Source organism: Varanus komodoensis, unplaced genomic scaffold (assembly GCF_004798865.1).
Source record: "Varanus komodoensis strain SLA01 unplaced genomic scaffold, ASM479886v1 scaffold130, whole genome shotgun sequence".
Lineage (NCBI taxonomy): Eukaryota > Metazoa > Chordata > Lepidosauria > Squamata > Varanidae > Varanus > Varanus komodoensis.
In genome coordinates, this window is record NW_025335377.1 from 472,436 (window position 1) to 498,974 (window position 26,539).

At 49.1% G+C, this 26,539-nt stretch overlaps 1 protein-coding gene across 1 annotated transcript; it reads right to left on the minus strand.

Annotated features, from left to right (window-relative positions):
- Positions 1-5,406: 5,406 nt before the first annotated feature.
- Positions 5,407-22,279, minus strand: PRSS53 (serine protease 53). The gene is given in 12 exon segments (XM_044422570.1): positions 5,407-5,435; positions 6,166-6,397; positions 7,883-8,046; positions 8,168-8,427; positions 9,342-9,492; positions 10,348-10,564; positions 11,263-11,429; positions 12,653-12,933; positions 14,231-14,405; positions 22,055-22,118; positions 22,120-22,185; positions 22,187-22,279. Coding segments are annotated over 12 exon segments (1,899 nt in total).
- Positions 22,280-26,539: the final 4,260 nt, after the last annotated feature.

The window sequence follows — 26,539 nt, forward strand, 5'->3', positions numbered from 1 at the left end:
GAAGCAGGCCCCCTGGATGCGTCTCCGGCGCTGATCTTAAAGAGCTGGTGGTGCCGTTAAGCAGCAGGGCACAGGTGCTACTTCACTCTTGGTGTCCGCATGATGGGCGTTGTCTTCTCCTTCACCTTGGGCAGCAAAGTCTCTTGGGCTGCCCTAGTCCTGAGAGAAGTCATAGCGAGAGACCTTCGAAAACATTTTCTGGGGTTTCTGGCTCGATCAAGTTGTTTTAACAACAGCTGTCAGCCCTCTACAAAGCTCCAAACACGCAGGATGGGTTATCCTCTGATAGAACCCTGTCGGGGCTTGGCTGCTTCACTCTGCGGGTAACATTTGGAAGCTGCCTCACTGAAACCTTTCCCTGCCACTAAATCGCTCGCGCATCAAGAAGGCGGCCAGCTCAGAGCACTGTTTCCTGTGGTGCCAGCTCTGCAACGCCTGCAAGGTTTTTAGAAAAACGGAAAGAGAAAGATCTGAAATGACAAAAGCCTCTGAGTGCGCAGATGGGCTCTTCCCCACATGGCCTAAAATGTGTAAAGGACAAGCCACATTTGTAGCAATCCGTTTTTAGAGCATGGGGCCAGGCGTGAGGAATCATTCAAAAGATTTTGCTGAAGCCCTTTAAAACAAGAGGACTGGCCAGTTGACTGGCACAAGTCTTCTGTTGGCATGGACAAGAGGATTGCTGCTGTTCTGATGCCAGCCCTCGTTTTCCTCATCCAGGCAAAATTTCTCGGCATGTCACAACCTCACACTGGGTGTGCATATCTGAGTGGAAGCCATCCAAATTTTTCAACAACTCATTTCAGTGGAAGAGTAGCCGTTTTTAAGTAGTTGAGAATCCTCAATTGTGATGAATGTTTTATAGAATTTCTAACATAGTTGGGTAATATTTTTTATTGGGGCGGGAGGGACATAGATATGTTTGTTTGATTATTTTGCCAGCTGAAATTTGTTTTCCACCCTTGATTTTTTATTCTTATTTCACCCAAAATATACTAAATGTTGGCACTCTAGTCCTGTTTTATGCTGCTGTTTTCAACAATTGACATATTGGCTCTTGCTCAGTGCAAAGAAAAAGAAAAACCCCTGCAAAAGTAAAATCCTTTTCCAATGAAATGCTGTTCCACCCTCCTCTTTAAAAGAATTCTTGAACGATCACCATTCAGTATGTATTTACCATGTGAATGTTACTGGGGAAAGAGTTGGGGGTTTTAGTTTTCTTTTAAAGGGGTTTGTGATGAAGAAATGTTGAAAGCATAAGATGACATTTTCCTTCCTTCCTCCCCGTCTGCCCTTCCAGAGACGGGGAAACAATCCAGAGGTCCTACTCCTCACTGAACCCACCCTCTTAGACTCTGTTGGTTTGGCCCAGGTACTTTAATAGTACAGAATCTATTTCCTAGGGTATTTGGTGCCTCCTGGTGGCCATACCTTATCTGTGAAACACTTCAAACTACAAATAAATTGTTCTTGGTTTTTAAAAGGAGCATTTTCTCTCTCTCTTTCTACATGAGAAAAGCCAGGCCAGATCAGACCAAATGTCCATTGAGTATTCTTATTTTCATTATTATTGCAATGCATTTATATCCTACCTTTTTCCTCTTGTGAGGAATGTAAGGGGGTTTACCTAGCTCCATTTTTATGCTCGCAACAACAGCAACAACCCTGTGTAGTAGTTTAGGTTGAGAATGGGTGACTGGCCCAAAGTCATGACTGAGTGAACTAGAGCCGGGATCTCACGGAAGCCATCCTGCACTCCAAACACCACATCACACTGGCTCTCCCAGTTATTTGAAATACTTTTTAGACCTTCTTTAAGAGTAATACCTTACCTACCCTTAGTGGGATATGGGGCTGGTGGATGTAGATTAGCCCTACTGAAAGAACTAGAAAAGGCAGTTTAAGGGAGATGTTGGGGATGCTGGAAAACTGCCCTTGTGCATGTGCACTGGGTGTAGAACCCCATGCACCATATCCAGTATATGGGGCCTCGCATTGGTGGGTTTCTGCGGCAAGCCGCACACCTGGGTGAGCATGTGAATAAGCCAGTGGAACTGATTCCAGATAAGTATATCTAGGATAGCAGCCTAAACGTGTCTCTCTGATGCAGTTTCAGAGCATTTTAACCCAGTCTTCTCCAAACTGGTGCCCCCACCAAATGGTTTGGACTACAAGTCCCATCATTCCTCATGATTAGCCATATTGACCGGGGCTGCTGAGTGTTCAAGTCCAGAACAATGGAAGTCGGGGAAGCTGGCTGCTTAAATTTTGTGAGGGAGCCTGGTTCATCCTCAGAGCTTTCTGGGGGCGGGGGTGGGGAGGCAGTGCTGGGATTGGCCATAAATTTTACTTATTAAAAAAAAATGTATCCCACCCTTCACTGTGTCTCAGGGCAGTGATAACATAAATAACACACAGCATCACAATAATATATACAATCAATGGTAAAAACAATACAAACATTTAAAATACTGGGAAAATAAAAGAGTTTTGGCCTGGTGCTGAAATGAAAGAAGTGTCGGTGCCAGGCTGGGGAGCCCATTCCATAAGCTGGGGTGCTACCACAGAGAAGGCCCTTCTCCAGGTAGCTTCTCTTCTGCTTTTCTTCAAAGAGGAATCCCAAAGAAGGACCTCTGCTCCAGATCTTAGAGGCCAGGCAGCTATATATGGAAGGAGGCATTCCTTCCATATATATGGGGGTTAAGAGAGCCAAAATATATAAAAAAGACCTCCTTTAGCTTAACTCTCACTGCAAATAACTAAGCCTGAGGGGAAAGGTTTCCACAATGGGACCCAGAGTGCACAAAAGCTGGGAAGCTGCCAGAGAGCTTGTTGGGGGTGAGGGGTGGTCCATAGAGGAGTGGGCATGGATATTTAGGGATCCTAGGAGGGTTGCATTGTGGCCCGGGCCTCAGGTTCCCTACCCCTGCCATAAGGACTACCCTTCCCATTTAATGGTCTTCTGAAATGTTTTGGATGCATGAAAACCTCACAGACACCCCGAGGTGCCTTGTCTGGGATCGGGTGCCAGAGTATTACTGCTTGTAAGGTCATTCAGGATCCCCAGAATTGCCTAGAAGCTCTGCTTCAACAGGTATCAAAGCAATCATTTTGGTTTCTTATTAGGTTACATCTGAGAAAGCAACTGCTGACTTTTGAGAGTTGCTAACAATAGTTTTGGAATCAAATTGGGCAAGAAATCTGTATTTGGTCTAAACTAAATACAGTTCATATTAATGGAGTTGGTTGAGAAGTTCCATAAAGGGCCTTCCGTATATGCAAACCCGTATTTTTGTCAATTGTGTAGCCACAGATGCCACTTGAAAGCTGAGGTGTGTGTCATGAATTCTGTCATCATAAACAGATTCTGAAGTATACAAAACTGAGCAGCTCAGCACGGAAACCAACAGCCATCCTAATTTTCTGGCAGGGTTTGCATATATACTAGATGTTTTACTATGGGTTCTTGGGACAGGTGCTGTAATGTTTACTGTTGTGACACAGATAACAATAGTGCTTGAGTTTAATTTATTCTCATTATTTCCCATTTTTGCAAAGCATTTTCCAAAGTGATTTACAGAAATAAACCAAAATATAATAATAATAAATACAAAATGTGAAATAGATCAAATATAAATAGATATAAAAAAAAACCCCAGCAGCATTACAGTTACAACAACAACACAGTTTGGTAAAAAAAAAAATCATTAAATAACTTCCAGAATAAAAGTTTTCAGCACTGGTCTAAAAACAGTACTGGATCTCCCCATGAGAAGAATCCCTTAAGTGCCATCTGGGACATGCATGTTTAATATTTCAAGCCTCTATGAACAGCAACCATTCTGATCCTGCCCAAGCATAGAAATTTAACAGTGAATCTCTTGAGAACATCAGGATTCCTCAAATAATTTACTTTGTACAATAAAATATTATGATAAATACACACATAACCATGACAGTTTTACAAGTGTGTAACCTTTTAAGGCCACTTGGAGACCACCAATCCACTGGAGAAGGCCTAGATTTAGGACTCATGTTCAGCTCCAAGAGCAAAGCTTAATTTCTAACAATCCACCAAGGCTCCAGAAGAGCTGTAGTGATACATTGACAAGCACATTCCGCTTTGATGAGGGAAATTCAAGTTCATATTCTGGCTCATTTACAAGCTCAGAGCCGGTCTAAATGCTTCCATGTCTTGGGGGCATGTTGAAGGACTAGAAGAACTCTGGCTATCTTGGACCCAGAAGAGCCTTCTGTACTTATTCTCAAGGTCTCTTCCAATTCCCTTCTCTGGCATGCATGTAGGGAAAGCCACAGAAAGATCTGAGGGGCTCCTACTGAGATCTCAGAAGAAGGTATCCAAATCTGTGGCCATAAGCCTGCCTATTTAAGGGATTTGTGAAGATACCAAAACACTCTGAAACAGCATAAATTAAAAATTACACACACACACACACACACACACACACACATATATATATTCTTGGGACTGGCTGATGGGTGCATTAAATTGTTAGGGTACATCCATGACCTGAAAGCTGAAATTTGGCACATACGGCTTTCAATCCATCACGGCTAGCTAAAGAAATAGAACAAGACAGCCTAATTACTGGAAAAATCTGAACCCTGGTCAAGTTGCTCGTCTCCTTTAAGGTTCTCATTACAAGAGCTGGCAGTGTTCCAGCACAGCAAGCAAAACCACGGGTGGGAGGAAGCACTGTACAGTGCGAGTTCAGTTTTGTTTGAGGCTGGAAGTCATGGCTGGAAGACTTTTCCGTACTTTCAGAACATGATGGATTCTATAATAAGTGACAAAGCCTCTGTTCCAATTTGTCTTCATGATTCTGTGGAGCTCCAGCCCTGGGCAAGGCCTTAGAACAGGCCCTTTGGATTTTGCTTTCCCTCTGAGAGTAGACAGATGGGGGGTTTATCCTGTTCTAAGGATTGCCAGACATTGCTCTCATTTTATCACTCACAGCATGCATTTGAGGTAGACGGAAAGAGGCATTGATCCAACTTGCACTTCAGTGGCTGAGCATGGGATGCGTCTCTTTTCCTCAGTCTGCATGTTTGCAAAATGGGAGAAATGAGTCAAATCCTGCCAGGGTTTCCTTTTGTTGTGCTCAGCACGACAGGGCTCCCTCCTCATCTCGGAGGGTTTGGCTGTCAGGTATGAAAAATGTCCCCTCACAACCCACACAGTATCTACTAAATTATTCTGCAGCAATATCAGGGAAGGATCAGGGTGGGAGCCCTCGAAAAGTACATCTGCCCAGACATCTGCATGAGGGAAACCAGCAATACTGTCCATTCAAAGGTCTTTTCAAGGGAGTGGCAAGAGAAGAGCCAGGAGTTCCAAGAAAACCAAATCAGGCCTGTTCCATGTCATGTTTTGCCCTTCCATCTTTATGCATCGTATTCCAGCTGTCCCACTTCTGCAAAACAAAAGAAACAAAACTGAGCAAATGTTGTTTATTCAGGAGATGAGTGCTATTAGAACTAAAAGCATGTTTTATTGCTGGAGAGAGAGGGAGAGGGAGAGGGTGAGGGTGAGGGAGAGAGATCAGGATAGAGTGTGATGCATATCTAATAATTAAAAATGTGTGTCTCTATCTGTCCATCCAGACCATATTGCCAAGATTATGACATCTGAAACTGTACCTCAGGGTTATTTTGTTTTAAAAATCCCTTCCTCAGCCCATGACAGTCACTGGCTGGGCCTGGTCAAGCCAAAAGCTCTTAGCATAGCCTTCATTATCTTTTTTTTTTTTTTTCCAAAAAATGGGAGGTCCTTTGCCAGCTTGATCACCGTCTGGTGAAGGGAAGAGTAGAGGCCAAGGGCAGTAATGTACTAAATGATAAAAGGATGAAAAAAGGGATGCTCTTTTGATCAAAGAGCATCTTGGTGGAAAAAGATCCTAGGAGCATCCTTCTCCAACTTCGTGCTCTCCAGATTCCTAGCATGCCCAGCCAGTGAAGTCCAACACACCTGGAGGACATCAGGTTGGAGAGGTTTCTACACTGGGGGGCTGTGATAAGGTGAATGAATGCATGAGTGGCACACAAGCACTTCAAAGATGGTGAAATGTGCTGAAAGACCCCTGTTGAGCCCATGAGTCTCCTACTGCAAGGAAGACCATGGTTGGTGGTCTCAGGGCCCCTTACCTGGAAGAGATGCATTCGTGCAGCTGTCTTCCTCATGGACCACGGGGAGAGGCGTCTTTTGCACACCAAAGTAAGTAGTTGAGCCAGTTTTCATGACCCACTCCTGGTAGGCATGGACTGAAGTGTAAACTCCTGGGTGGACCAAAGTCCCGCAGCCCTTTCCAAAACTGGAGATGCCTGCCAAGAACCACATCCCCTCATGGTTGCAAACCAGTGGTTCTCCAGCACTTTCCTAGAAATCAAAGAATGAAAAGGTTACTCTCTCAATGCAAGAGAAACCAAAAAAGGGAAGAGTGTGACGCCACCAAAACTAGATGCAAGGCAGGGACGTGGGAAATGTTTTAGAATGCAATCCTGTGCATGTGTAGACAGAAAAGGGCCACCTTTTTCTCTGGGGTATGCTAGGAAGTGCAGGCTTTTTTCTGTCTAAACATAGTTGCATTGCACCTTTAGTATCCATTGGCTTATACTGGGCCACCATTGGGCTATCTGGTCCTTCTTCATGGGTAATATTTAATACTAATAGTAGCTACTCCTGCCTTCATGTAAAGTCCCAAAGATGACGGTACTTTGCTTAGGTGACACAAGAAGATCTGTAGAACGCTGTCTCTGGCAGGGAGGTGGATTCTTTTGGTTTTAACAATTCCTAGTCCAAAAGATCATTTTGGAGCATTTTAAGTTTCACCAGCTGAGAGCAGTTTTTCCCAGCTAAATCCATCTGGACTTCCACACGGCCAGAAATGCTGGGAGCCGTGGTTCTGCACAGCTGGAGGGCACCTGGTTGGGGGAGGGCGGCTCAGAGGAAGGCCTGATCAGAGGCAGCCCCCCCAGGTCCTTTGGCCTCATCGCCAATGGAAGTCCATTAGGGCAGGGTAACTCTTAGAACTCAGGGCTGTCACAGCTCGATGCCCCTTTGCATCTGGGCTCTGCTCCCTGAACGGGCCTAGCTGGTGGCAATTTATTTATTTATTTAAAACATCTCTATACCGCCCCATTCGCCGAAGCCTCGGGGCGGCTCACAACATGAAGTTAAAATACGAAAAATAACAATATAAAAATAACAATATAAAATAAGTAACAATATAAAATGCGAAGATACTCCGTCTGGAGGGAAGCACGGAGAAATGGCACTACATTGGTTCCTCCATGCAGCTTCATCAAGCAACAGAAAAGGCTGGGAGCTTTCACATTTGGAATGGAAGGCACTGGAGAATCGGCAAAGACAGTGGCCGAGAACTTCAGCACCACACTAGGAATGGACAGCTCCACACAGCGAGAGCAGCTGCGCCTTCTTCCTCTTCTCGGCTTATTCAGGCGAGCTAAGAGGCGTCCTACAGTTTGGGCCTTGAAGGTGGGGACAGGCCTGTTCTCTAAATTAATTGTCCTCAAAAACTATTCCATCCAAATGTTTGCAGGCACAAACGAAAGAGGAAAATGGCTTGCATTACACGCTGTTCAAAAAGCAGTATTTAGCTGAAACGTTTTCCCCACATGGGAATGAAAAGTCCTCCTCCAATAAATTGTACTGATTTCACCTCTGCTCTCTTTTCTTTTTCATTTTTTAGGGGAAGGGGGACAGGCCAATTTCAAATGGCCGTGTTCCTGTCTGTAGAAAAATTGGTACACACTCTGGGCAATCACTGATAGGGCCACCGGCTTTCCCCCTTCCCATGTATCCGTTTGAAGCACCCCAAGCCGAAAGGCCAAGGCTCCTTACCTCACAGCGCATGCTGCTTTTGTGGGGTCTGGCGCACATCATGGAGTCGGTGATGGGGACTTTACTCCCCGGGTTGCTGTTCTTGTCATAGATGCAGTTGCAGTTCTTGGAGCTGATAAGCTTTACCTCCACGCCACCCAAAGAACCGGACGGCTTGTCCCCGTCTGCACAGAGATGGACAGGCAGTGTTGATGAAGGGAAAAGCGGGCCCCACAAGTCAGGAATCCACCCACACCGGCCCCCAAAGGGGCATCCAGGACACTTGTATGCTGCTCCCCAACATACCAGTCCTCCGTCCACGGGTCCAGCACGTAGAGCCGAAGGGGAACTGGTGGGTGGAATAGGGGGCGCAAATGGTGCGGATGCTGTCGCCGAACACTACAGGCTGGGCCAGCTTAGCCATGGCGATGTCGAAACCCTCCGTCATGTTAATGTAGGCAGCATGGAGGGTGTTGCTTTGCAGGGCTCGCTTCTCTTGCCACTTCTGCTGCCCTCCTTCCAGCGTCTCCCCTAGCAGGACCTCCCAGCCCTCCGTTTCCTGGCGCCTGCAGAACACAAGACAGAAGGAATGATGCACCGGGAAGGAAGGGCGAAATATATGCTGGCAGGTCCAATTTGAATCCTGAATGGCTCTTCCTGGCATCCATTCCTTTGATCTCTATCCTGCCTTTTCCCCAAGAAATCGGGCTTGAGGTGGGTACCAAGAATAAGACCGAGATGAAAACAAAAACCACATGAAAAGGACCCTGAAAACACGTGAATGAAAAGCACAGCCACAAAAGAGATAAACAGCTGCTAACCCAATATGGGCCCCTTTTAGCAAGAGGCGAGGTTGTATGAGGAAGACCTGGCTGAATATAAACGGATTTGCCTGCAGGTGTAAAGATGACAGAGAGAGAGCCAAGTAAGACTCTCTTGGCGGGGAGTTGCAGAGCCTGGGGGTGGCCACCGAGACAGCCCTGTCTTGTGTCCCCAGCTGTATCTCAGATGGTGGCAGGAGTACCCGAAGGGCCTCTCTGGAAGGGCAGGCTCATGCGGGAAGCAGCCGTCTTCAGAGAGCCTCATTTCCAGGCCCCGCACAGTGTGTTGCACTCCACGGGTGTGCGGGCACAGGCACACGTGTGCATTTGAGTGCACAAAGGGCGGTCTGGCAGGCCAGAGCAAAGATTTCCAGGGCATAATGGAAACCCTGCTCTGTCTCGCTTAGCGAGGGTCACGTCTCCTGATCGGCCCCTGCCCAGAATGTGCCAGGCCTTTGGGCTGGCAGACCTGCTGTGCCTGTAGCAGAGGAACTTTCAGGAAGACACTTTGGCTTCTGCCACTGAGGCTTTCGTCAGTGCTAGGGGTGCAGAAAGCTTCTCCTGTTGACCGTCTGCCTGCTGTTACTCTGCATGCCCCGCCCTTCCCCTCTGAGATAGCTGCGGGAGCTCAGACGACCCGCCCTGCACCCTCCACTCACCCGATGAAGCACTGCGCCGCCGTCAGGATCCAGTCCTCGGCAACCAGGGTGCCCCCGCAGACGTGCTTCCCCCTGTGCCGCAGGCTCACATACCAGGGCCAGGGCCCTTCTGCCCCACGGCCAGCTGAGTCCTCTTTCATCACCCCACATCCTGGAGAGCAGAAAGGGAGAGTGAAATGGGGCCAACTCCCATCACTTCTTGGAAGCCTTCAAAGCATACCCCCTGCCACCAACTCCCCAGATTAGGGGAGGTCCCCCAAAGTAAGAGATTCCAGGAGTCAAGCCTTCTCAGAAAGTGAATTTAATCGTAGGGAACATTAAGAAGCAGGTACTACACAAAACTGCCCAACTGCAGCCAAGGTTGGGGGTTGAAGAGCTATCCATGGTGCTAATCCTATTTGTGGGGGGGGGGTTCAACACGTGACAAGCCGGCCCCTTTAAAGTTCTGACCAAAACCCAGAGTGGATACACCACCCCACTGCCACTGGGCCCCCAGACCATGGCAAAAGTCATGATGCCTTTTTGTACCTGGGTGTTGAGCACCCATTCCATGGGTCTAATTTGGCCTGCCTGGAATCCCAGTCTGGCCATCCTGGTTTCCCTAGATAGCCGCCACATCCCCTTCCCCACAACTGCCAGTAGATTCCTGACCTTGCACAGGTTTCCCCCCAGTCTAAAAGGCTGAAATGCCCCCCTATCCAAAGCTTAGTTCCTGGCAGGGAGAGCTGTAAGCCAAGATAGGCTGCTGTTGGGGGATTTTGGACGGACCCAGCTCCCTCCCTCTGCCTTCGGGACCAGAGAAGTTCTGCGGCCACAGACAGCTTCTTTGGAGCTCAGTTTGGCTGTCAGGATGAATGAGGCTGAGCCCCACTGTGGTGCAGCTACGGGCTGGGCCAGGTAAGGATGGCAGCATTTCAGAGAAGGAAATCACGGGGCGAGGGACTTCTTTGGAAAAGGTAGGCTGCACAACAGGGCATCTTCCGTAATCTGAGAGAAAGAACCATACCTGTGCATAAGTACTTGTCAGAGGTATTCACCACGGGCTTGATCTGATTTGCAAAGCTGGCCCCTTCGACATGATTCTGGATCCAGCTGGCATAGGACCTTGTCTCTGTCAGGATGGTCGGTCCAACGAATCGGCCGCAGTTGAGAGCAGCACTCATAATTCCTGCCTGGAACCACTGACCCTTCTCCAGGCAGACCACAGGGCCGCCGGAATCACCCTGCAATGGGAAGAGGGGCTTTAAATCCGGGACACAGAGCTCATAGGTTCATCGAGCGGCTAGTGCCAGTGGCCTTTACTCTGACAAACACGTCTCTAGCCTGGAAGAATAGCTGGTAAGTGTGGCATTGATGGCCACGGATAGCTGGGAATGGGATACCCTCTCCAGGCTCTGATGGGGAATACTCACGAATCTGAGAGGGAATGGATTGGGCAGTGAGTGTGTGAGACAGCACAACTGACGGTTGTGGAAGAGGAGAAAGAGAGAGAGAGAGAATGACCCACCCGATCAGGGAATGTGTCTTTCAACAGAGAGGGGGCTCCTCCCCCTGCTCTTAACATTGACCCCTTACATTTAGTAGGACTAATTTCTGCATAGAAGTACATAGGCTTGTACTCTTATACTCCTTTTTCCTCCCCATTAATTTGTGTTTTCCAATAAGGCACAAAATCAGTATGAAACTGTAAAGCAGCTGGGCAGGGGGATGCAGGAGTAAAGCAGGACCCACAGGGTCAACGTTTCACTGCTGGACCCCTTGGCCAGACACTGCCTCCATATCTGCATCCATAAGGGCTAGAAACTTGCTTTCCAGCAACCACTGTGGTCTGATCCAGCAAGGCAAGGGCCTGCAAGCTCAGGAAGAAATGCCAGTCACACGTGCCATTCCTTTGCCAGCTGCAAACCCATCTTTTGCTCACCTGGCAAGGGCCCGCCCGGTGGTTGGGACTCAGGGCACAGACTGTCTTGGGCAGGGCTGGGTTGACGATCTGCCTGATCCGTAAGTTGCTATAGATGCAATTGCAGGTGTCGGCGGTCAGCAGCTCCACGGTCATCTCCTGGAGGATCATGGGATCTGGCAGGCTGACTGGAAGGTGGGAGAAAAAGAGGTGAGACATGCAGACACACCTGCAGAGAGGCAAACGACTCATATGGGGCTCCTCATGTCTTCTTGCCTGGAGAACTGACCAGGCCTACACCTGCACTAGGTCCTCCCAGTCGATTGCCTGACAGCTCCGTTCCCCAATCCATCTCCTTCCAGAGCAGAGCAGAGAAGCTGGAAGGCTGGCTCCCAAGAACAGGCTCCCTGCTGGCATGCCTTAGAAATGGAGAACCACATGATGTGATGCAACCTGCCAACCTGAGGACTCTCAGATGGCCTAACCTAAGAAGGGCCTTTTGGAAGCAGATCCAGGGACCATCTCATCCAGGTGCCTCCCGGAAGCCCAGAAGGAGGTCTGAAAGGAAACAATCCCCCCTGGCAGGTGGCTTCCGGGGGCACGTGCTCCCTGAACCTGGCCTTAGCCCAACAGCCCTGGTGACTAGAACCTGGTCCTCCATGGACCGTGGACTGCCTTGGAGGCCATCACCACATTCTGGAGCAGCAAATTTCGAAAATTACTTGATGGCTGTGCAAAGATGGCCCTTCTTTTGCCTAGCCTGACTCCACCTTTGATCCCTTTCACTGGGCAACACAAGAGTCCTGGCATAACAACAAAAGGAGAAAACTTCACTTTCTCCACACATAAGAGAATTTCATAAATCTCTATTGTTGCATCCCTTTGGGACCTCATTTTAGTCATGTTCAGACAGAAAAAAAAGTCCTTCGACTTCCAGCATTTGCCAGTCAGCTTGGCTGGCCGCGGAATCCTGCGTGTTTATGTAGGACTTGGGGGGGGGGAGCAACATGCCTAGGATTTGACCTTTATTTGTCTCATGGCTCACCCCACCCCCAAAATGCACTATGTGACTGCTTAGTCCTTTCCTCACACAGAAGCTGCTTCAGCTCCTTTATCCTTTTGGCTGCCCCCAGATCACGTCATCCGGTGGGTCCCTCACAAATGCCCTCAGCCAGGCAGTCAATGAGGATGAAGCCCGCTCTGGATTATTCGCATAGGAAGCTGTCTAACCATGCATTGGTTCATCTAGGCCAGTACTACCTCCGTGCATCCTGGCCAGCTGAAGGTCTCCAGTGAGGGCCTTTCCCGCCTCCTGCCTTGCAGCTGCAGATGCCTGGAGATGCCTGAACTTGCATGCTGCCCCTCAGCTGCAGAAACACCCCACACTCTCTTCCCTTCTCTTCCCACTCACCATCGGAGGCAATATTCCCCCAGCCGCTCAGCCAACACTGCGTCCCAAAGGCAAACTGGTGGTCACTGTAGGGCAGGCAGATGGGTGAGATGTCCCCGCTGTAGCTGACGGGCTTGTCCAGGTGCGCCAGGGCGATGTCGCTCTGCACCGACCCCTCCTTGTAGCCCTCGTGGAGGATGACTTTGGAGATTTTGCGGTCCACCCCTGTCCTCATCTCGGCTGTCAGTTTCACCTGGCCCAGGACCACCTGGCAATCCTCAGGGCAGATTCGTTTTCTATCCCTGGAGGGGGAAAATGTGGAAAAGGAGTGAGAAATGTTGCCCACTCTGTAAAATTATATCAAGGGATGCCAGGGCAAGATGAGTCCTGGAGCAAAGCTGGGGAAGGGAATGGTTCCTCCTGTCAGCCCTATTGAATATGGCGGATAGTGTGGGATCATCTTCACTGTTCATTTAGTTTCTCTGCTGCCCAGTAGCTAGCGCTCTCTGAAACAGGACCTCTGCTGGCCTCGGCAGGAGCGTGAGGCCGCGAGGTGGGTAAGAGGGGCCGAAAGGGCCCCGCTTGAGCCTCCATCGTCCCCCCTGCTCAGCGGCAAGGAACAGCAGGGGAAGGCGCTGCCTGAGGACCCCTGCTGAGCTCGACGGTGCATCTTTCACTGCTTGGCCACTTTAAGCCCAGGTGGCTTGAAGGCCATCCTGGCCCTGAGGCCTTCTCCAAACCCGCCGCATGTTTCCTTGAAGTGCCTGCATGTGGGAACAATCTTATCCTTCAATACAGTGGGCTGTAAGGCTAAGAAGAAATGTTTGTGATGATGGCTAAATAAATACTGGGACTGTGGTCTTTCCTGGGATAGCACGAAGGCGGCATCCCTCCCACGAGATGGTCCAGCCTGCCTTCGGCATGCGTGAGCAGCATCTCAAGAAAACGTCTGCGACCCTTACAAGGACCTTTTACTATAAAGATCCCCGAGAAAGTGCAGCCTTCCTCAAGTGGCAGCTGCTCAGAGACCCTGAGGTTGCCGCCCCTTTCCCCCCTCGTGCCTCCCGTGCCGGCCCGGGTGATGAGGAAGGGGAGCCGCCAAGGCTACAGCAGCCTAATTCCTCAGGCATGTGAGCCAGTGAGGAAGATGAGGAGCAAGAGCTGCCGGTGACGAGGGGGTGACCAGGGGGACTCGCTGAGGGAAGGGCCTCTTCAGGGGGTCCTGCCCAGAGACCTGGCTCAGGAAGCCACGGCGGGTGACTGCAGAGGCGGGTGCCGGCTGAGCTGATTTTCATCTTCCCTTGCAGCATCCTGAATCTGCCCTCCTTCACCTCGGATTAGGTCCTTGTCTGTGTCCGTGGCATCTGGGATGGCGCCAGCACACTCCGAACCACGGGACACAAATGGGCCCGCCAGAGAAGGCCAGAAGTCCAAGGTCCTCCACGTCACCTAAGGCCCCGGAGCCACTGGAAGGGCTGGGGGGCTGCGAGTCTGGGGCAAAGGGGAAGGGGACGTGTGTGGGCGAGGTGGGGGCGAGGCTGAGGCCCTTCCGGGAGGCCATTCCCAGAGGACCCCGGAGGGCACTCCGCAGCCACTCACTTAAAGAAGCAGTGCGCCGCGGTCAGGATCCACCGCTCATCGATGAGGGTCCCGCTGCAGATGTGGCGCCCCTTGTACTGGAGGCTGACTTGCCATGGCCACTCGCCACGCCGCACGTTCTTTCCGCCCGCCACCCGGAGGACGAGAATGGGTTTTTGACGCCCACACGTTAGCCCTGAGCAAAAGAGAGACAGAGCGGTTCGGTCAGAAGAGGCAGCCTGTGCAGAAATGGCTGTTCCCAGGACCTATCTCCCCTGCAGATGCGGGACGCATTCACACAACACACCAAGCCCCCCTTCGGATAAGCTGCGCGGTGTGGGCTCCCTCTTGGTGCTCTGGGCTGCACCCGTGTCCTCCGCAGCCTCGTCCACAGCTCCTTGTTCTGGCCTTTGTTTTTTAAAGCCTCATAAATGCGCCCCACAGTCATTTCTTATTTTTGTTTTTCTGCCTCAGCAAATTGAGCAATTGTGTAAAAAAACCCCTTTTTTTAGAAATTGCCAGTCTTTCACAAGTGTGCACGTGCAGGCCTATGGGTGCCCGATAGGGTCAACCCTTTCAGGTCAACTTCCTCCTCTGTTGCAGCAGTCAAAGGGAGCAGTAAATCAGATTAGGTAATACATAGAGGAGCTGACACAGCCAGACGGCCCATGCTGCATGCAGTTGGCACGGACCAATTGCTGAATTGTCCACGGGGGGGAGGAACAGAAAAGGGGGGATCTTACTTCCCCCTTAACAATGCACTCTTCTGGGTTTTAAGTGTCGAACTGTCACTTCTCAGTGTCCTCCACCTTTTCAGTTCTTCCCCAAATCTCCAACTTCTCCAGGAGTAATTAACTGCTAAAATTGCTCCTTTGCGGCAGGTACACAAATATCCCCTCCTTTCACAGCCAAAAAATAAGCACTTGAGAAAGACCAATAATAATGTATTTTTTAAAAACTGTCCATGGATCTGGGCAATGCTCTGCGGTTGAAAGAAATTGGTGGCAAGCCAATGATGGTGGCCGCAAAGGGCCACTCGGGCCTGACGGAGGGGCTGCCGCGGAGGCAGCAAGGGCAAGATCAGGGATTTCTGCTGTCCTTGCTGGCAGCTTGCCTGCTGATTCCCAGAACCCACAATGATCCCATGATGAAATCGCTCTCCTGGGCTTGGGCAATATGACAACCCATCATTGGTCAAAGAATCCTGAGAAGAAGCCGAGAGTGGCGAGAGTGACTGGCTATCAAAACATAGGCCACCCTCCAGGAAGTGCTCTGGGTTCAGCTGACTAAACCGTTGCGGGTAGTTAGTCACCAAGGCTTGTTGCATAAACCCAGTCTTAGAGAGCAATCCTACCGATGCTTATGCAGAAGCAAGCCACCGTGTCTTCAGCAGGATCTCCTAAGCTGGGTGCCCCCCACAGATGTTGCCCTTCACCTTCCACCACCCCCTGGCTGGTTCTTCATGCACGACCAGGAGCGGAACGACTCTGGCAGTTGCTTTTCTAGGCAATGATGAACGGGCTGCACTCTCCCCTCTTCTCCTCCTGCAGTGAACCCAAGGCAGCTCACACTGTTCTCTTCCTCTCTGTTTTATCCTCACAAGAACCCTGTGAGGTAGGCTGAGCCAAGAATCTGTGGGCCAAAGTCACCCAGTGAGTTCCGTGGCTGAATGGGGACTGGCATCCAGGTCTCCCAGGTCCCAGTCCAACACTCTGCCCACTACACCACTCTGCCCTCCACCACCCCTCATTGCATGCTAAGATGCTGTGGCATAGTGGAGCCGGGGCTCTCAGGGACAAAGGGCCGACACTTCCTTTGATCAACGGGGCACTGCCACGGCACCCAGCATTTCCTGTTCCTTCTGAGCATGGCTCCAACCCTTACAATAGCTGCAGGGGTGCAGATGGCTAGAACTGGTTCCTTGGCACTGCTGAATCCAGTGCCCTTGGCCCTGTGGCGAGGGGTGCCTGCGTTTGCAATACTGCATCGCTGCTGGGACCTTTCAGCTACTTCTATTATGTCTGTACTGGCTACAACATTTAGACAAGGGGCATTAAAAAGCAGGAAGATGTAACAAGTTCAGAGCACATACCTTGTTTAGATAATCCTTGATGAAGACCTGGAGGAAAGAACAAAAGGGACTAAGAATATTTATCATTTTCTCATATGTCTAACCATTATCCGTTGCACAAATCCAGCAAGAATATTGACACCACGTGAACAAATATCACTTCATCTTGTGAATATGCTGGAATACTTCAAAGAAAGAAAAAACCCACTAGGGGCTCTTTTAAAATGCAGATTTTTAGTTCTCATGATCTGTAAAGCTAAAGTTTGCCTGGAAGTCTCAGGATGGGTTCACATCACTTGATTTTTCTAATGTTGAAAACCAGCACTGAACGAGAAAACTTACTCCACTGAACTTTGCACCGGAGCAAAATTAACCCCCCAACCCACCCCACCCCACCCCACCCCCGCCATGTGCTTCTCCCTCGGTTACACAATTCAGATTTACAAATAGTGAAGAACACGTGTCTGCATGAGCGATGCATCAGACGGGCTTCACAGTTTTACAACAGGCAGTTTCCAGCGTCTTGCAATGGTACCAGAAACAATTGTCTTTCACAACACCGCTTCACCTCATGGATGAAGCAGTTTTTCTCCCCTGCAAACCAGTCACAGGAATGGATTTTTAGATTTGGGCTGCACTGGATTTAATTGTCCCTGTAGCTGCTCTCCTTGATCTGCAGCAATTTTAAAAGCAGTGACATTTTGCATTATGCTGTGGAAAGCTTCCCCCCTCCCCCCGCCCCCACCCAGCAAAGTACTGTTAAAGCACAAGAACAAACCAGGACAGCGTGTTTATTTTTTCTACCTCCTGGTAGGGTTAAATTGGAACTTGCTGAAGTCTAAACAATGTGCCATATTTCTGTCCCACCCCGCTGTAAATTGTTGGTACAAGAAAAAGGACAATGCAAATAGAAAAGACAAAAGTTTCTCTGTCAATGCATACTTGGCAAAGATGCAATAAAAATAAATAGCATTAGCTTTACAAGAAATTAGGATATCTTAGCATTTCTGAAAACATTTAATTGGCAGAAACAGAAGAGCAGCATTAGAAGTAATGCAGCCGATGTCTCTTGGTATCAAGTTGCCAAATGATAGTTTACAAAGTTTATCAAATTAGAGTGAAATGCTAGGCCTTTTCTTCTGTCTAACCTTGCAAGGATTGGCCCCTTAGTCTGTCTGGGTGTACTCAGAGAAACCTGACAACAGGAAGTCTTAAATTTTAACTCATTTCACTTGTGCCTGAACCTGGTGCCTCTTGTCCAATATCTTGCATTACACCATCATCACCCCAGGTCTTTACTGATATAACATGTGCCCTGGAAAGATACAGTCCTTGCCATGCCCAGGCAGATCAACGTACTTCCACTACTCCGTTCAAGAGCAATTCTGTCGCCACCTGCCAGTTCAGCCACTGAACTAGTTTGAAACTCTTCCTCCGACTGGGTCTTCTCTGGATGTGTGGAAGCACAAATCCCACCATCCCCAGCTAGCATGGCCATTGGAAAAAGCTGCCCTCCAGGTAGGCAGGGCCCCTGAAATGGCATCTACAGTTGCTATTTCTCCTCCCGTCCCAGCTCAGCTTTGCTATTATGACGATGGGACCCATCCTAGAGAAGCTAAAGCATGATAGTCCAAGCAGTCAAGATCTGACCTGATCCAACTCTGGAAGTCAGATCTTTTGAGAGTCGGGGGCTGTGGCTGGATGGGTGCGGACAGTTTGCCTCCAGAACCGCGGCCCAGCCCCTGACCAGCCCTTTGCAGAATCGGGAGGGGAATTCTGGGCAAGCCTCTAGCAAACAGTGATTCAGGGCACTTCCCCAGGTCAGCCACCTAAAGCCACATTTCTCCCCTGGACAAAGCCTTCCCAGAGAAGAGGAAATGGGCACCCCATCCCTGCCTTCCATAAAAAGGGATGTTTGACTGTTTACCAAATGCACAAGGTCAACATCCGTTGCCTGGATCCCTGCCATATCCTGGTTCTCGGACTGGTCTTACGCCTTAGTACAATAAGGTGGTATGAATTAACCCTCCGGAGAGAGTGAAGTCATGCAAGCTGCTTTTGACTGTTGGTATGGGGTGTGGTGTGCCATAGTTTGAACTATCTCCTGGGCAAAACAAACAAACAAACAAACACACCTGCCTTCAGGTTAAAAATCTTGCACCTGAGGTAGACAGGTTCTTTCTTGCCCAGTCTATACCTCAATGAGCTACTTTTATCCTTGCCAACTGTTTTACAAATAGGACTCCCCAAGGCTCTCTCATTTTGGTGTTATTCCACACCACTACAAAATTGTAGCTGAAGAAGAGCCACTAATTTTGGTACGGTTCAAAACAGGTGAAGATTCGAGGAAGAATTGTCACTATTATTGCATTACATTTACATCCCACATGCCATTCCCTTGCAAGGAAGCTGAGGTGGTTTACATAATCCTCCTCCATCCCTTTAATCCTCATGACAACAGCCCTGTGAGGTAGGTCAGGCTGAGAGAGAATGACTGGCCCAAAGTCACCTCATGAGCTTCATGACTGAGTGGGGACCTGGGACCCAGATTTCCCAGGTCCGAACTCAATACTCTAACCACTCTGTATTGTATTTGACATGATTTGCATGAAGAATTAATTGGTTGCCTTTGCCTTCCATGAAATTTAAATAAATCTGAGTAATTATTTCAAAATGTGCATATGTAATTATGAATTAAAATATGCAGTTTTGTGTCCTCTGGGCTTTAAATACCTAGTCATGGTCCTGATTCACCCCCCTGTAATAGGCATTTAATATACTGCCACCTCGGGGATTTTCCTGACTCAGCTGCAGGTGTAAACCAGTTTTCCCTGCAGGAATTAGAACCGAGGCTGGGTCCAGGTTTCAGAGCCTCCCAGGCAACGTGCCACGTAGTCAGCCTCTTGGCAGGCTGATGCTCTCCCCTCTCAGGTTCACTCCGAGACTGGCTGGGAACTGCTGTTTTAATGTCCCACAATGCCATGGAGTGCCCATCATGATGCGTTGCAGAACAGGGGGGAAATGAAAGTGGGGATTTATAGGCCCAGCTGACTGATGTGGACCATGTCAGGCAGGTGTTGGCCCAGGTGAGTCTTCACGAGCCCTTGGGGCCCCAGCAATTGCCCAGGGATGCCAGATCCTGCTGCTGAACTTGACTAGAATCTCTCCCATTTTGAAGTACGATTCCCGAGTTGTTGGCAGCCCCTAACATCAGCCTAAGCCGAAACTGGCCCAGGGCAGGGTAAATTGCCAAGAGCAGGCTAAGCTTTTTCAGAGCTGTGCCCAAAACTGGGAGAGAGGAAGATGACTGCATAGAAAAATAACCACTCTGTTTCTTACTGCACTATCTCATGTCCCGGCTCAGAATTAGCCCTGGGACAGGCAGCAGGCCGTTGGCATCCTTGGCTACGCCCTGTTGCCATGCTGTCCTTGGGAAGAAAATCCTGGACTTGCTGCCTCTGCTTTGTGAGAACAGAACTGCTGGCTACTCTGAACAAGAAAGATTAAAGGTGTCAAGAAACCCTTTCCTGAGGGGCTGCCTAGGCAACCTCTGACTCCAGGGCTGAAATTTTGAAAAAGAGAAAGCCTAAAAGCCATTCCTTCTATAGTTAGATTGAGAAGATGAAGGAACACACCACATGCATTTGGAGAACAGCTTTTTAAATAGCACTTCTATCATTGCTGGTTGAACTCTGGTAGCTGAAACAGGTTGTGCAGCTAAGCTAGGCTGCTGTGGAGAAAAGGACTTCCTTCCCATGACCTTTTCCAGGGAGGAAGGCTGGCTGCTCTGAAAACACCAGGTGGGGTGACATTCTTTTGGCACCAAGCCACAGGTGACTTCCCCCCATCCTCAGACATCTTCTAGCAAGGGCCTTGGGGAAACTAGGCATTGAGGAACCTCATAAAAAGCAAGAAAAAACTGAGCAAGGTTGGATCAGAAGTGACTGGGCAAACTTGATTTTCATGATAGAAGTCTTGTGCCCTTCCTGATTGTGTGGGAGGCTGAAATTCAGCAGGGATGGCCTTTTCCATTGCTACAGCTTTGTGTGTGCATATGTGGGGAGGGGACAGCCCCTGTTGAACTTCTGCCCATTCCATAGCTGGTAAAGGTATGATGTGGCTGGCTGTCATCTGTACCAATAATAGCTAGTATGAAATAAGGGCTGGTCCCTGAGTAGGGACCAACTCATACTCATGAGAAGCTTTAGTTCAGTGTGTAACTCCAAGCTATCTGGTGTGGGCACACTCCAGATTAAATGATGGCATATTGAAATCCAAGTGAAAAGTCAGTCTTAACAGGCTTCAGTGCCAAGGATTACATGCAACTAATCTGGTCTGAATCCAGCCACAACATATAGAATCAAAGTACGTACTCTGCCCTCTCCAACAAATTCAACAGGGCAAGATGGAAGGCCATCACTGCTCCCATACCAGGAGAAGCTTTCTCGGTTGAATTTCTGCACGTCAGACAGATGTGAAAGGCACAGCAGCTCCAGCAAGGATGAAGCGTGGAAGCTGTATTTATTCCCACCCAGGGACTTGGATGGCAAAAGGTTAGATGAAAAGCAAAAATGATCCGTGGAGATGTGTGCATCACACCACTCAGTTGGGTCTGGCAGGAGCCCAAAAAGATCTCAGCTGCAGCTCTGCCTTCCCTGGCGTTTATCCTCCCAGGCTCTGACCCCAGAGAGTGACTCACCAGATGGGCAATCTCTCCAGCACCACCATCGCTCCAGCTCTATTGTGACACTCTAGCCTATTATGCTTAGAGGAAGCACATCCTTTGGATAATCCTCCCTGCACCGAAGTGGTACCTTCCTCATGCCTTGCGCCACAGCGCTGGCCAAGCTGGCTGGGCATGAAGGGGGCTGCAGGCTGATACATCTGGGAGACACCACACTGGGGAAGGCCGCTTTATGTACCGATTGCTGAAGGTCAGGCTGCTGCTAAGGAAGATGGTCACTGGGCGACAATTCCCCCCTCCATGGCCAACACTGCATAACCCAGCCTCCCCCAACGTGCTGCCCCCCAGATGCGTCACTGGCTGGGGATGATAGCTGTGGGAGGAGTTGTAGTCTCACACATTTGAGGGCATTGTGCTGGAAGGCTGTCCACGTTCTCTCAGAATGAGAGATGCTGGAGCTGTGACAGGAAGACCGCCACCTGCACCCTCCCCAGATGCTGCGCATTCTGCCTTGCAGCGGAAAGTCTGTAGGAGAGAATTTGCACCTCTCCTCCTGCCGGTTGTTCCCAGCCCTGTTTGTCACAGCCACAGGTCAAGCAACCCGGGCACTAATGTTGCCGCTTGGCTGAGGCTGGTCCGGGCTGGAATTGGGCCCCCAGACTTTTCCATGGCCAAGACTGCTTTGCTCTATACTTAAAGAACGCCCCTATTTGCAATCCCTCTATGTGCATAGAAACCTCCCTGCTTGCCCATCCAACCTACCTCTGTTTTGCCCATCATCTGCTCAGGTAAGGCTGCACTAAGGCAACACAGCAAAAACGAGCAAAGAAATCCCCAAACACAAGCAATCCTATACCTTAAGAGACCAAAGCGTTCACTGTAGCAGCAGAAACTTTGCTGGGCTTGATCCTGCTTCATCCCTCCGGCTTCCATCCTAGCTTTTGTCCCTGCCCTGCCTCTCTTCATCCATCCATTCTTGCAGATTCAAATGTCCATCTTCTTGCGTCCCCACCAACCCCCCTCTTTCTCCAGCCATGGGTCCCTCCTCACTCAGCCACCCGCCTGCACAGGGCTGTGCAGACAAACTCACCCATAAGGACCAACATCCAAAGCAGCCCGAAGCTGTGAAATCCTCTGGTCAAGCTGCTCATCCTTGGACGATCGTCTTCTCCTCTCTGCCTGCTCGGTGCAGCTCTGGATTTTTATATGCATGCTGGCCCCTGTGGCAGGGGGAGGCAACCTCCACCATCCCGCCCTGCCACTCCTCATCAGTCTTGCTTAACATGGCATTTTTCTGAATGTGCAAATTAGTCATCTTTATTTCCATAGAAGTGTGGATATTTTCACAGGATATTAACAACATTGGTTCTTCTGACCTTGCAGAAATTTAATTTGAGGCATTGTCTTTCTTTATACAGGTTTTTTTTTTCATAGAGAACAAGGAAAGAGATAGATAAGGACTAGGGATTTTGCAACACTTTGTAAAAAGTCGTATTATAGTTATTATCATCAACAGTGGGAGCTTTCTCTGACCAAACACACAATCAAAATGGATTAGATTAACATTAACTTTAGATTAACATTAAAGTTCTCTTATCAACACTGGATTTTGATTAGCTATAGCCTGTGGGTGCCAGGAAATTCTTGGTTATGGGATGGATGGAATCAGGCTAGGATTCTAAAATAGCCATCTAGGAGCCAGATCCAGTGCACCAAATTTAAAGCTTGCCCATAATTTAATTAATAAATAAAGTAAAAGTTATTTCCAAGGTGTAGGAAGTAGAATATTGCAAAATTTCAGGTGTAGGAAGTAGAATATTGCAAAATTTCAGGTTACTCATTCATTCATTGTTTCACAGAATTATTAAAATGTCCACAGTGATTTATAAAAGCTAAAATGCAACATTGGATTAGTTCCAGGTTTACTAGTACTTAAAGTTAACCCACTGAAATCAGTGAAATGGGTTAGGTGCTAGGCACCTAAACCTAGGAAAGGGAGACCAGTGGCTGAGGACTGTGGAAGCCATCCTGGTGCCTTGCAAGAGGAAACTCAGCGGGATATAAGTGCAAAGTAGCAGTCACTCGTTCCTAGTCCTTATGATAGCGGAGTTAAATTTGGAAGGAAGAACAGGAGTAGCAGCAGGGGGTTGGACTCGATGGCCTTCTCGGCCCCTTCCAGCCCTACTGTTCCAGGATTCTATGAAGTGCTTGCCGTGTGCGTGTTTGTGCGTGGCACTCGCAGCGGTAGTAAAGCTAGTTGGGAAAAGCTCAGCTCCTGGGCATGCAGCAACGAAGGGATAACGCACGAACACCTTGGGGTTGTGTGCTCCAAAAGCGCAGCTGCAGGACAAGAATGCGGAACTGCTCGTTTGCGGCTCCGAGAGCTCCTCTTCCGAGGAAGGCAGCGGGCGCCCCGGCTGGGAGAACGGAAGCCGGCCGGCCGAGCCCCGCAGAAGTGCCGGAGCGCTTGCAAAACGACGGCAGGGGAAGCGCTCTGCTCGGGCCGCAGGTGCAACGTGGGGTAGGTTAAGCTGGGCCGAAAAAATGCTCGGAGCTTGCCCGTGCGAATCAAGGACGGGGAAACGGAATCCTGGCTTTGGTCCGGGTTTCGCCACCCCCACTGAAATCAACGGGACTTTATGACCCATCGATTTCGGTGCGCCTACACGATTAAGTCGTAACTTCCTCACAGTGCGAGATTCCGAGGGCAGCTAGGCCGCTTCCCTCATCCCCTTTCAATCAAACACATGCTTTCTGGTAAATGCCCTTCTGGTCCTTTTTAAAATTTCTGCTGAGCATCTAAATACATTTCTAACTCGTCTTTGGTTTCCTTCGTTTTCCTTCTTTGGGCTTTGCGGGGTGGGGTAGGAGAGAGAAGCTCTTCTAGGCCCCATTTGCCTGTATCTGTATTTATTAAAATGTTTCTACCCCCCCTGAAAACAGGACCCTCAAGTGCAGTGCTTTTTGGCAAAGTAAATTAGGGGTGTGTGGGGGGGGGGGGGGAGACTTGATCTGGATCAGGACTGAAGAGTGGAGTATAAGGTTAAAGACCCTGTGCCCCCTCCCCATTCTAAGGTCCCTGTCAGGCAACCAGGGCTAAATGTTGATGAAATATGAAAAGCATTCTACCAATGCATTTAAAGAAATTTATTTTTAAGGTTTTTGTATAGCATTCGACTACTATTGTCTTTACCTATACTAAAGCTAGGATGGGTGTTCCTGACTCTGTATAGAGGATATTGGACTTCAGTTCCCATTCGCCCTAGCCATCATGGCCAATCATCCGGGGTTATGGAATTGTAATCTAACATCTAAGGGCTGCAGGTTTCCTATACCCACTTTAAGGGGCCCTCGCCTTAAAAGTTGGCAACAGTTCTTTCCTTGACATCCTTTGCTCTTCACTGAGTTTAGCCATATAAGATTCAAGCTTTTCAGTTCTCTCCCACAGCAACAAAATTCCTGGTTATGCCAAGAAAACACTCCTCCTCCTCCTCCTCCTCCTCCTCCTCCTCCTCCTCCTCCTCATCATCATCATCATCATCTAGTGTCTGCAACTCTGGTCACCTCACTCAAAAAAAATAAATTTTGGGGTAGACCTGGAAGAGGTACAGAATTGTACCATTAAAATGGCAGACCTTTCACATGAAGAGAAGCTAAAGATAATGAGAGTTGAAGGGACATCCATCTTGTCTAGCTTAAACTTCAGGTTCTTCACCCACATCCTGTCCATCATTGATTTGAGGTACCAATTCATAACTTCAACTTTACCTGTTTAGGATCAAAGGGAAATAAGAAAGAGAGCTGAATGTTATCTGAATATTGATGGCACTTTGGCCTTAACTGTCAGGGGACTTTTACTAGTGGCTTTATGCCGATGTCAAAGCCTACGGGGAAGCAAGATAGATGCCTGCAGTCCATCACACACCACAAGCAGAGCAGCAATCCCCCAGCATCACCTTCTGGCAGCTGTTGCTGTTGTCTTTTGCTATAAAGTCATCTCCAATTTATAGCGACCCTATTAATAAAAGCCCCCCAGAATGTTTTATCTATGATGTTCCTGCTTAGTTGTTCTAAGTTCAAGGTTGTAGGGTTGGAAGGGGCCAAGAAGGCCATCCGGTCAACCCCCCTGCTGTTGCAGGACTCCACACTTTCAGATGAAAATGTCCAGTTTCTTTTTAATGTCTCTGGCATGGGAGAGCCCATGACCTCTCTAGGCAACTGGTTCCACATTTGTATTGCTCTGAAAGTTGGGAAACTTTTCCCGATAACTAGTCATTTGTCACAACTTGAGTTCAATATTCTGTGTCCTATACGTTGTGATTAGCAGGAAGAGTTCTTGTGCTTCCTCTTTGTGACAGCCTTTCAGATACTTGTAGAGTGCTATCAAATTCAGTCTTCTCAATGCTAAACATGCCCAGTTTTCTCAGTCTCACCTCACAGGGCAGTGTTTCCAAACCCTGGATAATTTTTGTTGCCCTCCTCTGGACCCATGTCAATCCATCTCATATTTGGTCTTTCTTTTCTTCTTCTGCCTTTGACTTCCCCTAGCAAATGGTCTTCTGCAGGGAGTCTTTACACCCCTGTAATATGGCACCCCATCCTAAGGACAGAGGATCAGCATGGACACACCCTGGCCAAGAATCAAAAGGCCAGCAGGGGCCCACTGGCAAAAGCCCCCTGGACTTGTTCCTCCTCCTCCTCCTCCTCCTCCTCCTCCTCATCATCAGTGCAACCTGCTTATTCACCTGCTGCTCTCTCTGGCCAAGACAACAGTGGTGGCAAGAAGGAGGAATCGTTGGGGCCATTCCTCAGCAAGCAAGCGACAGCATAGCTTAGAAAGAGGATGAGGAGCAATAGCAGCTGGGGATAATGGCAGTGTGAAGGTCAACTCAATGAGGTGGGAGGCCCATCGAGAGCATCCAGCCCAAGGGCCTTCAGAAAGCTGGAGCCAGCACTCCCCATGCCCGCCCCCAGCCGGGTAATGTCAAAATATGCAGTGCCTGATGGTATCAGTTGTCACTGAGATCCAAGAGAGACCTGTCAAGGTCACGCTGGCCCATCTGTGTCCCAGCACGGATGGTCCACTAAAGACCTCGGTACCAAAGCAAGGTTGGAAAGGAGGCTAAAATGCAGTGGTGCGTTTGGTTTGCCCTTGCAGTACATGTGCTTCCATCTTTGCCACCGAGTCCTAGCATGCTCCATTTGAGAGCAACCAGTATTTTTTTCACCTTGGTTAGTGGGTGCTGGATAAAGTGCATTGCCTAGCAACCATGAAATCCTCCCCTGCACCCCACCTTCCATCATCCCGACTGATAACATAGTTTTGCCAAACTGACTTGTGGCTAACACCTCCAGGCAGAATTCTCCAGGTGTGCACGTCCTGAGCCAATGAGTGGTCTCCGTTTTATTCTGGAAAGACTATATCAGCACCCAAGGGAAATGCGGATTTTCTTTAGAAGTCGGGGGTGACTTCATGAGTGATCATCCAGTTGCGTCAATGATCTGGCTACTCCTTAGCCAGGTGGGGATGAAGGATACCCAGTGGCTCTGCAAGCCGAGGCATGCGTTCCCTTGG